Raw genomic sequence first — 16,516 nt, 5'->3', positions numbered from 1 at the left:
CGAGATTGGGAGCACGTAGCTTGTTGATTCCACGGAATAATGGTTTTGCAGATATTTATGGCTTGATAGGCTGCATGCTTACACAAATTTTGAGTTCCAGAAATCTTTGGTTATATAGAGATCATTGATCATGTCTCTTTGGTTATATTTGGTATTCAGTTTACGTCCTTGGCTAGGTTGGTCTTGAATCAATGGCGTCTTCGTTCTTTGGGATGCAAGCGTGCCATCGTGCGATTTATTAAATCATCTCATTTTTCATATATGTTATGTCTAACCAATATACGTTATTCATTACATCTTGTATGTAATCTCTGTCGGAAGCAACAAGCGTATCGTTTCCGTCCCTCGTCATAAGAATATACATCTCTCTCTGTTAATATATTAAATTATATTACGTTACAATGAAATAATAAATCCATCCGATAAATGGAGCTCTACCAGGTCTCTCGAGAACAAGTATAAAATATTTTATGTCTTAACGACAAACAATTTTGCGCGAATTCACTACATCTAATATCGAATATTGACGAAACAATGTAATGTACTGGCATTCTGCCTTTATGCGATGATGATCGACCAATGCTTAGTTACTGATTGATCACCGACTTCATCCACGATTCAAAATCTTTTTGTTCGAATGCGACAATTTCACATTTGAAAATTAAAAAAGTATTTTAGGGGTATACGTAAAGAATCGGTAAGGGCAGACTGTCATCATCGTTTGATCCGCAATATCTACTTCGCTGTACCGTTAATATTATACATATGTATAATAGAGCTAATCACATATATCGTATTTTATTTATTTTTTGATCATGTATCATGTATAATGTATAATTTGTCATCTAGGGACTAGGTTTGTATAGAGCTGTAGGACCGTCATCCAGTGCTGTCATATGAATGTCGATCATCGACGTGTCAAATCCGTTCTATGGCGATTATCGGTGTACTCTTTTATTTGCAGAGTCGCTTGAAGCCCGGTCGAATGCTTCTCGTTGATACCGAAGAGAAGAGGATCATACAGGATGTCGAGCTGAAGCTGCAAATTGCTCGAAGCAGGCCTCATTCCAAGTGGCTCAAAGAACAGGTAGCTAAACGCGCGCTTAGTATAATAATTATTAACTATTGCTGATAGTGATGTAATTCTTTGCGATCACGATTTTCGCATTACATATATCGTGATTATGAATTATGAATATTCGCCTATACCAAAAACGAACCGGCAAAAATTTCGAGCCCTTGATATCTTTTTTAAAAAAGATTATCATTAAAAAAAATAAATTGTAAAAATTCTTATTGGTTTTGCAGAAACTTTTTTTTGTTACATTCTTTCAGGTGACGCGAACATACTCCGTCTACATATGTATAATTGGTATTTTTGTACATAAGCGTATAATTGACCTGCCTGCATGATTATCGTACAATTATATATTTGTTGGCGTGAAAAAAAAAAATCAAATGGATTTCTTTGCTTTTTTTCATAAAACTCAATCGATTGACTAACCCTCCTAATTAATCAATTAATACATCCCAAATATTCTAAGGCTAAAAAATATTGGTAATTCATCTTAATTAAAATTTTTAATAACAAACACGTTAAAATTTATACCAAGATTATCTTTGTAAGACAAAAGAGTTCTAATATAAAATTAATTTTTTTTTCGTATCGCTGCTCATGTCGCTACCGTCGATTACGCAGATGGTGAGTCGTTCATACCAATTTGAATGTGTTGTTTTTTTTTATGCATTATATAGATATAGATGTAGTAGTAGTAGTAGTATAATCGAAAAATATAATATAAATTGTTATATGTATACGAGGTAAGTAGCAATATAGTAAAAGAAATTATGAATAAATAGTACAGTTTGATACACGGAAAAATCTTGGGCAATTCTTTTTCGCATGGAAAAATCAGTTTATCGCTATTTGTCGACTTATTTTGTGTTTTGTCAACTAATTCACTAATCAATGAATCACTAATGAAACGTGTGATATTTGCTTGATATTTTTTCTATCATACAATTCGATACATCTTTTTTTCTAATTACAGTACCAAATCTATTTTTGAATCTCTCCGCGAAAAGAATATTTTTAACTTCAACTAATAGCAATGTCTTTTTTGTTAACGCAGATTACTATGGAAGAATTGCGTGCCGCGCATGCTAATAATGACAATGCGGGAGACATAATCGGAAATGATCTATCCACCGAGACGACTGTCGCGAAGAAAAATGCTCTTAACGGCGAAAACGAGGTTTCGGCGGTAAATAAAGTCTGGAGTGGCGATAAACGACTCTCTCTTTACGGTTATACTCTGGAAACCATCAACCTGCTACTTTTACCTATGGTGCAAACCAAGTACGCATAAATTCTTTCGACGATTATATTATCGTCTTTTTCAATTCATTAAAATAATGCTATTTCAACTGCTTGATAAATATTAAAACGATCGCTTTCAGTAAAGAGGCGTTAGGATCCATGGGCAATGACGCTCCTTTGGCATGTTTGTCGGAATTCCAACCATTATTGTACGAGTACTTCAAACAATTATTTGCGCAGGTAAAAATTTGACTATCCATAACTCGGATATAGAGTAATTAAAGAAAATAATTTAAAAATATTTTATCAAGTACAATCAAATATATATCTGATGTGCGTGTATTAACGCGTTCCACACAATTATGATTTTCATTTAATCAGGTAACGAATCCACCAATCGATCCGTTCCGCGAAAAGATCGTAATGTCGATGCTCTGTCCAATCGGACCCGAGAGCAACATCCTGGAAACGAACGAGTTGCAAGTACATCGCTTGTTCCTGCCCCAACCGATTCTGTCCTTGAGCGATCTCGAGGTTCTCAAGCGCACGACGCATCGCGGCTGGCGAACAAGAGTGATTGATATTACTTACCCCATTGAAGAAGGTCCTACTGCCTTGTTGAAGACGCTCAATCGTATTAATAATGAGGCTAACGCGGCTGCCAGAGATGGTTATCAGCTTCTCGTATTGTCCGATCGACAAGGTGGTCCATCAAGGTGAGGAGCTCATGGAACCTACGAAACGAAATATTGAGTTTTATTAAGATTAAAAATGATCTTGTGAGGAAAGAAAATCTACAATTTTCAAATCATTATATTTTGTTGACTTTAGAATTCCGGTAAGCAGTCTGCTGGCTCTAGGTGCCGTTCATCATCATTTGATCGAAGAGAGACAACGAATGAAAGTCGGTCTTATTTTGGAAACTGCGGAGGCTCGAGAAGTTCATCACATCTGCGTGCTACTCGGTTACGGAGCAGATGCCATATGCCCTTACCTAGTATTCGAAATGGCGAAAAACCTGAGAGCGGATCACGTTTTCGATGAGACCTTCACCGATGATGTTATTTATAAGGTAAATCACCTTCTCTATAAAAGAAGACTACTTGTTGAGTGAGCATGACGTAACACTAATGTAAAAATTATTCTTTTATTTGAAAAAAAAATAATAATAATAATTGCTTAAATATCGCAGAATTACGCGGAGGCTATGGAACGAGGAATCGCAAAAGTGATGGCCAAGATGGGAATCTCAACTCTGCAATCTTATAAAGGAGCGCAGATATTCGAGGCAGTTGGATTAGCCGATGAAGTTATCGATAAATGCTTCAAGGTACATTTCCGTATTTCAGAGAGTAAAATTAAAGAAAAATTAAATTTCTACATTTACATATCATTCTTTTATTATAAAAAAAAAACTTTGAATAAATGCAAAATATTTCCCGTATTTAAAATACAAATTTTAATTGATTTAAATAAAAAGAAAAAAAGTTTTTTTCTTCAAATCTTTCGAGGATGCAAATGATTAATAACTGGATCCAATTAATGAACGCGTAATGATTCAAGTTTCTTGATGATGCATCTCGATTGACAATATTATCTCAGTACATAATAAGCAGTAATAAGTCTATACTCTTATGTTAATTGCGAGCACCAATTTTTCAGGGCACTCAATCTCGTATCGGTGGCGTAACATTCGATATTCTGGGCAAAGAGGCATTCGAGAGACATCGATTAACGTATTGGGATAAACCTCTGGATCAACTGGTGATTCGTAATCCTGGAATTTATCACTGGCGATCTGGTGGTGAGAAACATATCAATGATCCTGCCAGCATCGCTAGTTTACAGGTAATGAATTTTAAAAATCTGTCGTAAACCTTGCTACAATATTATTACGACTTACATCTATTATAAAAAGAACGTAGCTAAAAAGTCACTATTTAAAAAAAAGCATAATATATATATATAGAGATTAAAGCGAGAAAAATTTTGACGAAACGAATCCATTTATTTTACAATATACTTTGAAAAAGCAAAAGTTGTTTACACTATGAATATCTATAAAATATTTTATGTTATTAATATAAAAGTATTTTAACATATATTGAAATAATTATTTAATATTTTTAATATTTTATATTTTGTTTCACAATTTGTCAATTTTCTTATAGTGCTATATTTTCATTAAAAACTCTAAACGTAAAGAATATTCTTTTGTACCGTCATCTGTTCTTCATTAGGAATATGTCGTCTCGAAAAGTAACTCGGCTTATGAGAATTATCGTAAAACCACGATGGACGTGGTGAAAGCTTGCACTCTGCGCGGCCAGCTCGAATTGAAGAAGTCGCGTAATCCGATTCCCATCACGGATGTGGAATCTGCGTCGGAAATTGTGAAGCGCTTTGCAACTGGCGCGATGAGTTTCGGCAGCATTTCCTTGGAAGCTCATACCACTCTGGCGATCGCCATGAACCGCATCGGCGGCAAATCGAATACTGGCGAAGGCGGTGAAAACGCAGACAGGTATAAAAAAGAAAAGAGAAAAGAAGATCTAATTGATGAAAAATTTTTAATTCTTGTTATTAATTATTAATGACATAAAAATTTCCAACTAATTATCATTAATTAATATTCAACAGGTATCTAAACCAAGATCCGGAATTTAGCAAGCGCTCGTCTATTAAGCAGGTAGCGAGCGGCCGGTTCGGCGTGACTGCCAGTTACTTGGCGAATGCGGACGATCTGCAGATTAAGATGGCGCAGGGTGCGAAACCCGGCGAAGGTGGCGAGCTGCCTGGTTATAAGGTCACCGCGGAGATTGCCGCTACCAGACATTCGGTACCCGGAGTAGGTTTGATCTCGCCGCCGCCGCATCACGACATTTACTCGATCGAGGATCTGGCTGAACTCATCTACGACCTCAAATGTGCCAATCCGAACGCCCGTATCTCCGTCAAGCTTGTATCTGAAGTCGGAGTTGGCGTAGTCGCCGCTGGCGTCGCCAAAGGCAAGGCTGAACATGTGGTGATATCTGGCCATGACGGCGGCACCGGCGCCAGTAGCTGGACCGGTATCAAGTACGCCGGATTACCCTGGGAGCTAGGTATCGCCGAGACGCACCAAGTGCTCACCCTAAACAATTTGAGATCGCGTATAATCGTCCAGGCGGATGGTCAGTTGCGCACTGGTTTTGACATTGTGGTGGCTGCACTGCTTGGCGCGGACGAATTTGGCTTCAGCACTGCCCCATTGATCGCTATGGGCTGCACCATGATGAGAAAATGCCATTTAAACACCTGCCCGGTGGGAATCGCTACTCAGGATCCGATATTAAGGAAAAAATTCGAGGGCAAGCCGGAACATGTCATCAATTTCTTCTTCGCACTCGCTGAAGAGGTATGATACTTTTATTTTTTAGCATCTTTTCGTTTATATCGTTTAGTTTTTGCTTTGCTTATCCGTTTATATCTCGTTTCATCTGATATTATATTTATGTTTTTTTATTTGCATTTTTAAATCTCTTTTTATTTTCGAAATTATAATTGAACTATATTATATTTCTTACATTATAAAATTGCAGCAATAAAATATTAAATATATATATATATATATATATATATATATATATATATATACATATATATATATATATATACACTACACACACATACTTTAATTTATATATACAAATAAGTATTATTTCAACATATATCATGATTTATTTCTACTTAATCTCTTTAATCGTTGACATTTTTATAGGTACGTTCGCACATGGCCAATTTGGGCATCCGCAAATTTCAAGATCTGATTGGACGAACGGATCTCCTCAAGGTACGCGATGACATTACTATTGAAAAAGCCAAGACCCTGAATCTCAGCCATATTCTGCGAAACGCGCTGGACTTGAGACCCGGCGTGAATATTAGAGGTGGCACTTTGAAACAAGATTTTCAACTGGAGAATAGACTCGATAATAAACTGATTCAATTGGCTGAACCCCTTCTGAATGGAGAACAAACTCGAATCGACGTCGAGATGAACATTAACAACGAGTGCAGGGCGTTTGGATCGACATTGAGTTATCATGTAGCCAAGTAAGTTTTTTAATTTTTTTATGCAAAATTTATTCAGCACTTTTTATCATTGATCAAATTATTTTACGATCTTATTATTCTTTTTTTTTTATCTTACAATTACTTTACAGACGATTCGGAGAAGCTGGATTACCCGAACATAGTATCAACATCAAAATGCAAGGCTCTGCAGGCCAGAGTTTCTGCGCTTTTATGGCCAAAGGTATACACGTCACCCTTGAAGGTGATGCCAATGATTACGTCGGCAAGGTAAATGTCGCGTGCGAACTTCTTCAATTTTCAAATTTATAAAAAACTTTATATACGTATAATTTTATCGTATACATATATTCATCGTACTATATTCACTCGCAGGGTCTCTGCGGAGGTGAAATTGTCATATATCCACCGAAGGACTCTGAGTTCAATTCGGAAGCGAACGTGATCGTCGGGAATGTTTGTCTTTACGGTGCTACTTCTGGAAAGGCTTACTTCCGTGGCATCGCCGCCGAGAGATTCAGCGTACGTAACAGTGGGGCAATCGTCGTGGTAGAAGGTGTGGGCGATCATGGTTGCGAATACATGACTGGCGGTTGCGCTCTGATTTTGGGTCTTACCGGTAGAAACTTTGCTGCTGGAATGTCCGGCGGAATCGCGTATGTTTTGGACGTAGATGGCTCCTTCAAGAGCAAGTGCAACCCTGAAATGGTAGAGTTACTGCCGCTCAACAATCCCAAGGAAATCGCTTATGTAAAGCAATTACTGGAAGAATTCATCGAAAAGACCGGCTCGTTGATTGCGCAGGATTTGCTTGCCACATGGCCAGAACCGACCACGAGATTCGTCAAAGTTTTCCCATACGAATATCAACGAGCTCTCAAACAGTTAGAAGAAGCCAAGCATCAAACGCCTAATATAATTAACGGTGACGCACAAGTGACGAATAAGATCAAAGACATAGAAGATGCGATAGAGGATGCGGAGATGGCGCAGCGTAAACTGGATAAAATCAAGGGCTTTATGAAATATTCGAGGCAAAAGGTCATGTACAGACCAGCGGAGAAGCGTATAGAGGACTGGAATGAGATCTACAACTTCCAAGGTATCAGGAAGACTTTGCGAGTGCAAGCTGCAAGGTGCATGGAGTGCGGCGTTCCGTTCTGCCAAAGCAGTCATGGTTGCCCATTAGGCAACATTATTCCAAAGTGGAACGATCTCGTATTCCATCAAAACTGGAAGGAGGCCCTCAATCAACTATTGCAAACTAATAATTTTCCCGGTGAGATGATTTTACGAGAATTTTCTTGCTAAATATAAATCTTGCCAATTTTGTGAAGATAGATTGTTTTTTTTTTTAAACATTCTATAAGAAACATTAAGTCTATAAATAAAAAAATTTTGTTAAGTAATAAATTGATATTTATGATGAAGAATATATCAAAGTCTACTCTTTATACAAAGCTCAGACTTTGATATATTCATCATAAATATCAATTTATTACTTAACAAAATTTTTTTTTTATATATTTTTAAAGCCTGAATCTTTTTTTAAATTCTTTTTTCACTTATTACTTCAATTAATCCATTATATAGATAATTGTGTTTAACTATTTGATGAAATAATCTAGAATTCACCGGAAGAGTCTGTCCTGCACCATGCGAAGGCGCGTGCGTCCTAGGTATCTCCGAACCACCTGTGACGATCAAGAATATCGAGTGCGCGATAATCGATCACGCGTTTGAACAGGGTTGGATCGTTCCTCATCCGCCGACCAGAAAAACCGGACGAAAAGTTGCAGTGGTGGGATCCGGTCCCGCAGGATTAGCTGCTGCTCATCAATTAAACAAAGCAGGTCATACAGTAACTGTATTCGAGAGAAACGATAGAATTGGCGGTCTGCTTCAATATGGCATACCAACAATGAAGCTTTCCAAAGAGATCGTTCAAAGAAGAGTTTCTCTTCTAGCCGCGGAGGGAATTATTTTCAGAACGAATGTTGACGTTGGCAAAGATGTTACAATGCATGTAAGTAAACGCATATGATGACACTTCTTTTCATAGCATTATGCGTATTATATGATACACACTCGATAAATAAATTTTCAATAACGATTTTATGTTTTGCAGCAACTTCAAGAGCAATACGACGTAGTATTGTTAACTACAGGAGCGACATGGCCGCGGGATTTGCCGATTCCCGGCCGGCAGCTGGAGGGAATTCATTTTGCCGTGAGTTTCTTGGAACATTGGCAGAAAAAACAGATGGGTAACGCGACGCCACTCGACATGCGGCTGATAGCCAAAGATAAGGATGTAGTCATCATAGGTGGCGGCGACACCGGATGCGATTGCATAGCAACTTCGCTACGTCAGGGCGCAAAGACGATCACGACCTTTGAAATTTTGCCCGAACCGCCAGCTCAGAGGGGCAAGGATAACCCGTGGCCTCAGTTCCCGCGTGTATTCAAGGTGGATTACGGTCACGAGGAAGTAGCCTTGAAATTCGGTCGAGATCCGCGTAGATATAGCACGTTAAGCAAAGAATTTCTGGATGATGGAAAGGGCCACGTGTGTGGCATCAGGACGGTGTCCGTCGAGTGGCGAAAAGACGAAAATGGCCGATGGAAGATGGATGAGATGCCGAATTCGGAGAAGGTATACAAGTGCGATTTAGTGTTGCTCGCTATGGGCTTTCTCGGCCCTGAAAAATATATCGCCACGGAATTGAATGCCCAGTTGGACGAAAGGGGAAATTATAAAACTCCAGCTGGAAAATATAGTACTAATTTACCCGGAATATACGCGGCAGGCGGTTAGTATAGAATATTTGCATACATGCTAAATATATATTTTTGTATAAAATTATAAATTACACAAGAGAGAGAGAGAGAGAGAGAGAGAGAGAGAGAGAGAGAGAGGAGAGAGAGAGAAGAGAAGAGAAGAGAAGAGAAAGAAAATTATATAAATCAAAAAATATTTTTTTAAAGTCTAGTTTGTATTTTTAACTTTACTAAAAAAATACGATTGACAAATTTTCGCATCAATAATTTCTAAATCTGTTGTCAAATTAAAAAAATTTTTTAGGCCAGATTGCATGGCTATTTTAGTTTTAAGCGAAATTTAAAAAACTTTAGATTATAATTTTTTTATTAATTTATCGTTGATTAACTTATAGTCTAAAACCGAAAATCTAAAGCCGAAAACCAAATAACATTATTGTCAAAAACCAAAAGTTTTAGGTCTTGCTTAAAATCAAAATAACATTTATGCAATCGGACTTTAATCTTATATATATTGCTTTCTTAAATACTTGATGTTATGGTACAACCATAACATCAAGTTTGTTGTGTTGTACGTTTTGTGTTATACGTTTTGTTTTTGTGCATTTTTGATTACAAAAATTGTTATTAATTAAGACTGTATTAATAAAATATAAATATAAATAAATAAGTATTAATTTCCAGTTAGTTGTAAAAGTAAAGTTTTTTATATACATCAAAAAAAAAACTTCAGCCTTTTACAACTAATTTCAATTTTATTAATATAAATATTTTTTAAAATAGATTGCAGACGTGGACAGTCTCTCGTAGTATGGGCGATCACAGAAGGGCGATTAGCCGCGAAGGAAATCGATTTGGCCTTGATGGGAGAAACCGGCCTTCCTGGAAGCGGAGGTGTCATAACCGGCGTTAGCGCTTAAGGATCTTCGTGACGGATGTTGGTCTTCCAGTTAGAAAACAAAAAGATCCACCGTGTGTATGTACCACGAGAAAAGGATCGTATCGACTATTAGGAGGCAGGAGGAGAGTCCTTGAAGATCTAAGGATGCAAGGTCCGAGATCTAAGGATTTGAAAATTCCAAGAATCCAAGGAGATACGAATCTAGAATTATAGAGTTCAGAAAATAGGGATTCGAGAAATGTAAATCGGAAATAAAAATTAAACTTCTAACAATCCAATAATCTATAGCTCCCAGCATGCGGAGATTAAAGAATTTTCTCTTAGAACAAATAATTATAAATTTTTAAGAGAGATTTAAATATTCAAAAAAAAATTATCTTTCTGCTAAAAACCTAGAGATCGGGAAATTCTTGTATTCAATTTTCCGATATCCAAGGATCTATAAATTTTTCGAATTTAAAAGTCTAACAACGAAAACATTAGAGAAGTAAAAAAAAGTTCCAGGGATTCCAAAAATATAAAAATATAAAAATTGAAGAATTCAACGAGTTAAAGATTCTAACACACACCTGTAGATGCAAGAAACATGTCTAAGTTCAAGAATTCAAGAACTTTTAGCAAGAATCGAAAATCAAGAATTTAAGAATATAGAGATCGAGAAATCCTATAATTAAAAAAAAAAAAAAAAAAGAAAGAGGAAATGAAAAGACACTTGCCTGACATATGACGAAAATCCAACATTGATCAAATGGAAAATTGTACATGTAAGAGATTTTAGATTGCCAAAATTTAATAAATCATAATATTTGCAGATTCAGAAATCCAAAAGTCTGCAATATTTATAAGAGGGCGCATCAAACTGAAAATTCAAGGGACTACAAAGTTCCTAAAAACATTCGAAGATCCAAGAATCGAAAGATTCTAAAACCTCAATCTGAGAATGTGATAATCAAGTGAGAAACGAGAAATAAAGTAAGATAATTTTATGGCACGAATCTCTCCGTACCAGTAACGGGAAGTAAATGTAATTCCTTCATAACGTAGTGAAATCGTCTAACGTAAGCATTTCGTTCGTCCAATTAAAATTAATCACATACGAAAGAATTAGAGCTTCGAATATGGCGAAAGATATCGAAGAGAGTTGTAGCAGGATCTACATAAATACACGCGCGAATTTATATTAGAAGGTATACTTTGTCAATTGAACGATTCTATTTAACACACGCAATTACAAATCTATTAAAAATAAAATAAAGAGAGAAAACTGTTTCATTAAAGTATTATTTATAAAATACGCCTATATGCAATTTTTAAATGTTTTTAGCTTTCTGAATATACGAAAAAATAATATTCTCAATTAATATTGTATGCAGTTAATTATAATTATTTAAACACAATTGTAAATTTATTCTTTAATGAAACCAGAAATGTTTGATTGTAATTATTAATGAAGCTTACGAAGTACAAAAAGTATTCGTATATACCGCCATATTTTATTTTCTATATTTTTATTAGTAAATTTTTATAGAGAATATAAGAACACAGAGAGAATTCATATAAATATATATAAAGCATTATTCAATAAATATATATAAAACATTATTCAATAAATATATTTATGCATCATTGTTTTCATTTCTGTGAATCTCATTTTATTATATAGTTATATACATAATGATACATGAACTCATTTAATATTAATTAAACTGTTGATGCATTATTTATAAACCTTTGGCTGGCTACGAACAATGTATTTGCGACGTTTATTATTTAGCAGTATAGAAAAACTATTTTTTACAATTAAAGAAAATATGTACTTTTTCAGCATATTTTGTCATCCCATTTTCACCAGCTATCAACGAATATTTTTTAGAAAAAAATCTGAAAATTTAGATATTTCACGAACTATTTACTTTAAACAAAAAGAGTTTTATTAAAAAATAGTATGTTTGATTTATTATTTAAAGATATTTTTCTTCTTTTCATATAGGATGCAAAGTTGATTGCTATAAAGAAAATTATGATATACGAATACTTTTATTAATATGCTTGTTTTTAATTCATTGTCAGTATATAATGTATATTTATATTTTTGGCGTTTGGTTTCGATCCTAGGCATTCGAGTCTAGGTTGCCTAGCATATCATTATAAATCCACTCGTATTATCGAAAAAGTGTACACAAATTATCAAAAAAGATGATAGAATAGCGTAAATAATAAGAGGACAATGTAGCACATGTATTATATATACGTCGTTCATTGAAATTCTATTGATAATTCTATCAATTAATTCACTGCTGAACTGATTGTAAGTAAAGAGGAAATGATCGTTTAATCCGTTAACCGATTTAAATTCTAAACATCTTAATAAATCGATTGTTCCTTAATTAAATAAATTATGGCGTTTCTTGTAGTATATCTTGTGATGTTGTAAGATATATTTGTGTATGTATTAAAGACAGGTACAATAAATATGGAGAAAACGGATAAAAAAGGAAATTAAAAAAGAGAAGTTAATTATGTAAAATAAAAATTAAATATGATCTATACAAATATAAACAATATTACTATAATTCATCATTTTATTGAATAATTAAATAACAGATAATCCAAACTTTTAATTAAACATTAAATTGGATCATGAGCTCAATTTTAATTTAAAATATTGTTATTAGAAAAATAATATAACAGTGAATCCATATTTAGACTTAAATAGCGTGAAATAAAGTGGCGGTAATCGGTTAAAGGATTATCGATGAATAGAATTTAATCGAGCGAATGAGTTAACATTTTTTCGAACTAAAAAATATTGTGTAAAATTACATCTATAAAATTGCACTTTTAGGAGCGTCGTTTTAAGAAAAAATTTTTATTAGTGCTTTTAATTACTAATCAGTTTTGTAAGATTCATAGTTTCGAAAAAAAAGAAATAACAAATCAACAGCTAGGCCTTAAATTAGGAATTTGTCATTAAAAAGTAATTTATTATTAATGAAAAATAGAGTTGATGATTCATATTTAGACATGGCTTATTTCTATTATATAATAACGCGCCCTAAATTTATCTTATTATTTATACTATTGTAAATTTCAATACACACAATATCTTGAGACAATAAATATATATTGAATGTTACGAGCAATATCGGCTTTGATTTTTTGTTTATAGTTTTATAGTTTATTTTTTCTTACCTATTTTCTCAATTTACACATAATAATATTTCATTGTGTGTATAATTTAAATTAAAAACAATAACAAGTATCTTTATCGACCAAAATCCAAATGCGAATTAATTCTGTTCGATATAATCTTTGAAGATTCAAACTTTTGCTTCAATGCGTAATGGTAAAATGGAAACGCATAAATAACTCGCTAGAGGACGCAATATTTTAAAAATAAATTCCACATTTAAAGATTTCCCTTTTCCATTTCAGAGATTCTCTTATATTTTAACAAGTCAATTCTTTATAACGTGTTTCATGTCACGCGGTGAAAAAAAAAATTTAATTTAACTTAATAATTTTATTAGCATAATGTTAATGTTTTACCTTTATTATAAGCATTAAAGAGAAAAGTATTCTAGAAACGCGTGGAAAAATGCCAAAAATTCCGCGACGCAACAACGATGCGAGTTCGTTGTCCAGCTCGCACGTCTATGCTGGGAGCCGCGGAGAATTTTCGCCTCCTCCCTCTCGAATTCCATGGATGAAATGGCAAGAGATAATAGAGGACGAATGTGTCAGCCATATCATTGGCTCCATACGCGAAGAAATAATCCGATCGGCCGAGGATGCGATTTACGAAGGTTATTTGCGGAGAAAGGTCTATGGTTTCGTTGTTAATTGCGCTCACGAGGCTTGGATGCGCGCGTTTCAGGTAAATGAAAAGAAATAGAGAACAAAATATAACAAATTAAATGGCATGTCATTTTTACGACTGTTTTAGTGGGCGCATCTGCCATACGACGATGAAGGAATACCAGACGATTGGTCACCGGATGATGAGACACCCTCACCGGTTGCTAAGAGTGCTCGAGTATCGCGAGTCCCAACGATATACGGACGATACGAAAAATTAATTACAATTCAAAAATCGTCGAGTTATTGCAAGGCCCCTTGCGCGAAAGGTGCATCGCGCCGTAAAAACGAACGGATTAAGTAACACAAAGATCGGTACGGATCCGTAATTAATAACTGTGTGATATTTTAATTAAAAGAGAAAATAGATTTACATAGAGATTTTACGATTACAATATACGTATTCTGTTGCTAAAAAGAGATAAATTCAATCCAGAGAAGCGCTTGTATTTTTTTTATATATAGTTTGTAGAAAATCATCGGTTTGAGCAATAAAGTAGAAATAGTAATGAAAAGTAACGGAAATGCCAATAAACTGCTCGCAACTATTTTGTAAGTAATAAATAAGATGTATATGCATATAATTATTTATTTATTATAAACGATATTATAACTTTGAATTATAAATTATTGTAATCATGAGAGAGATAATGGCTTCAAAATATTTAATATCTAGCGCATAATTCACGACGCAAAATAACAAATTATGAAATGAAATCATGAGAATTGTCATAACGAAACAAATGTTGAAAATAGTTTATGCAAATCGCAATTGCGCTCACGCGAAATGATAAAGGCTCCCATGTTTTTCGCAATTCCCAACACTTTCCCGAACATTGTTGCATGCGATTACTCATGCGAATGTAAAAGTAATAATTTCACTCACCAAATGTCTCTTATACATCATTTCATTCATTATAAAAGAGATGATGAACTGATTATCACGTCGCGTCACTTCATTAACAATCATTCGCGACGATTCGTCGACACTTTTCACGAGCACTTCGCGAGCGAAACACACGAACGACACACGTAATAGTCAAACGAGCTGATTTTGACAAACGACGACTTTGTTCAAGTTTAAATACCGTCGCCATACAATTAATGCGTCGCCTAACAATTACCCGAAACTCTCAATCAGTGTTCGCGGCGCGCCGTTTGCTTCGACAAGGAAAACGCGAAAAATATAACGCGATCGAATCGCGAGTCCGAACAAATGTGTTTGCAAGTTGCAAATGATTGCAAATTGCAAATTGCGACGCGGCAAATCTCTACGCTCTACGCGGTCATGGATACCGCGCATGCGTGCATCCGATCTACGAGCTATCTACGTTTTACCTTCACGTTAAATGCGCGATTTTCGTATCATCAAAAAGTGATTGGTTATCAAATTTTAATTCTATATCATAATAAATAATTCGAGATATATCGGCACGTTTATCGTGATACTCTTGGATACATTTTTCGCAATCCTTCCGTAGCAACTTTCGAATCAAATACGCGATTGCAACTTAAAATAAATATATAGCACGACGCGAAAAGGCAAGCGCACAGTTAAAGAACAAGACTAGTATTGCGTTCCAAAATCTACTTGTCGGAATAAAGATTTCTTTGTTCCGATTGGTCGCTTTATTATTCGTTGAATAGCGTTTAATCGATCAATTAGAACAAAGAGATCTTTGGTTGGTGATCTTCCGATTGGTTTTTGACAAGTAGATTTTGGAACGCAATCTTGAGCATAAAAATAACAAGCGCAGTGCAGTCATCGTTCCCGCCGTATTTATTCCAAAAATTATATACAATAACATCGCCTATTTCATTTGTAAAAAATTGCTACGCGTTATTGCTAAAAGAATTTTAAATATACTTGAGTATCACGTGCGCTAAGTGAAATGTTGTATCGTTATAAAAGAAATTCCAGATGCTTGAAGATAAATTATTTTTTGACGATATCGAGATCGCATTCAGTGTGCAAATCACATAGGTAGCGCGCAGATCGACACGCGCATGCGCGGTCATGTTTCTGCACAGCGCCGTCTTGCAAACTGCAATATGAACGCGTTCATCAGACTCGCGGCTCGCGGTTCGATCGCACGATAATTTTCACGTTCCCCTTGTCGAAGTGAACCACGTCGTGTGTCGCGCGAATATGAATTGAAAATTGTAAACGATTGTTGGTGACGCTTTAATTAAGATATAAATCGGGAGTGTAATTGATCATCTTTTCGACATTCTGATCGCGCACACGAGAGAAGCTACCTCACCGAATCGCGCATGCGCGTTTAAGCGCGCTACAAAGTTAGATCGACGCGTTCATTATATATCATATTTGAGAGCGCCGCGCTCAAAATGGAATGGATCATGAATCACATCTGTAGAATACGGACACAGAGCAACAGACTTTTACTGTGTACAATAATATAATTATAATACATAGAAGCTATATATATATATATATATATATGGATCGCAAATGCGCGCGTCCACCATGTTGTCTCCACGATATTTTCAAACGCAGTTGAGACCGATTTAGAGAAGTTTGCGAAGAGATCTACATTTTCATCATAATATAATTTGGATTT

General features: G+C 35.1%; 2 protein-coding genes across 6 annotated transcripts in view; both read left to right on the top strand.

Annotated features, from left to right (window-relative positions):
* Positions 1–10,783, top strand: part of LOC126855930 (uncharacterized) — a 32,046-nt gene extending 21,263 nt beyond the window's left edge. For all 5 annotated transcript variants that reach the window (XM_050604028.1, XM_050604047.1, XM_050604039.1 and 2 more), the window contains 15 exons: positions 965–1,087; positions 2,133–2,359; positions 2,461–2,560; positions 2,702–3,036; positions 3,152–3,392; positions 3,513–3,650; positions 3,983–4,168; positions 4,561–4,844; positions 4,961–5,717; positions 6,081–6,415; positions 6,526–6,664; positions 6,770–7,673; positions 8,023–8,420; positions 8,523–9,207; positions 9,959–10,783. In XM_050604028.1, coding sequence (XP_050459985.1) covers positions 965–1,087; positions 2,133–2,359; positions 2,461–2,560; positions 2,702–3,036; positions 3,152–3,392; positions 3,513–3,650; positions 3,983–4,168; positions 4,561–4,844; positions 4,961–5,717; positions 6,081–6,415; positions 6,526–6,664; positions 6,770–7,673; positions 8,023–8,420; positions 8,523–9,207; positions 9,959–10,095 — 4,989 coding nt within the window. In that variant the 3' untranslated portion in view covers positions 10,096–10,783. The remainder of the gene's footprint in view (positions 1–964; positions 1,088–2,132; positions 2,360–2,460; positions 2,561–2,701; positions 3,037–3,151; positions 3,393–3,512; positions 3,651–3,982; positions 4,169–4,560; positions 4,845–4,960; positions 5,718–6,080; positions 6,416–6,525; positions 6,665–6,769; positions 7,674–8,022; positions 8,421–8,522; positions 9,208–9,958) is intronic.
* Positions 10,784–13,645: 2,862 nt separating this feature from the next.
* On the top strand, positions 13,646–14,811 carry LOC126855950 (uncharacterized). Its single transcript, XM_050604069.1, has 2 exons — positions 13,646–13,953; positions 14,023–14,811. The coding sequence occupies exons 1-2, from the start codon at positions 13,675–13,677 to the stop codon at positions 14,236–14,238; spliced, it is 495 nt and encodes a 164-aa protein (XP_050460026.1). The 5' UTR covers positions 13,646–13,674; the 3' UTR covers positions 14,239–14,811.
* Positions 14,812–16,516: the final 1,705 nt, after the last annotated feature.

Source organism: Cataglyphis hispanica, chromosome 2, assembly GCF_021464435.1.
Source record: "Cataglyphis hispanica isolate Lineage 1 chromosome 2, ULB_Chis1_1.0, whole genome shotgun sequence".
Taxonomy (NCBI): Eukaryota; Metazoa; Arthropoda; class Insecta; order Hymenoptera; family Formicidae; genus Cataglyphis; species Cataglyphis hispanica.
This window is presented reverse-complemented; position numbering and strand designations above follow the sequence as displayed.

What these genes read in the sequence shown, in the direction of transcription:
- LOC126855950 (XM_050604069.1), top strand. Translation starts at nt 13,675, where the DNA reads ATGCCAAAAATTCCGCGACGCAACAACGATGCGAGTTCGTTGTCCAGC. An exon ending in CTTGGATGCGCGCGTTTCAG is followed by an intron (nt 13,954 to 14,022) that starts GTAAATGAAAAG and finishes CGACTGTTTTAG; the next exon opens with TGGGCGCATCTGCCATACGA.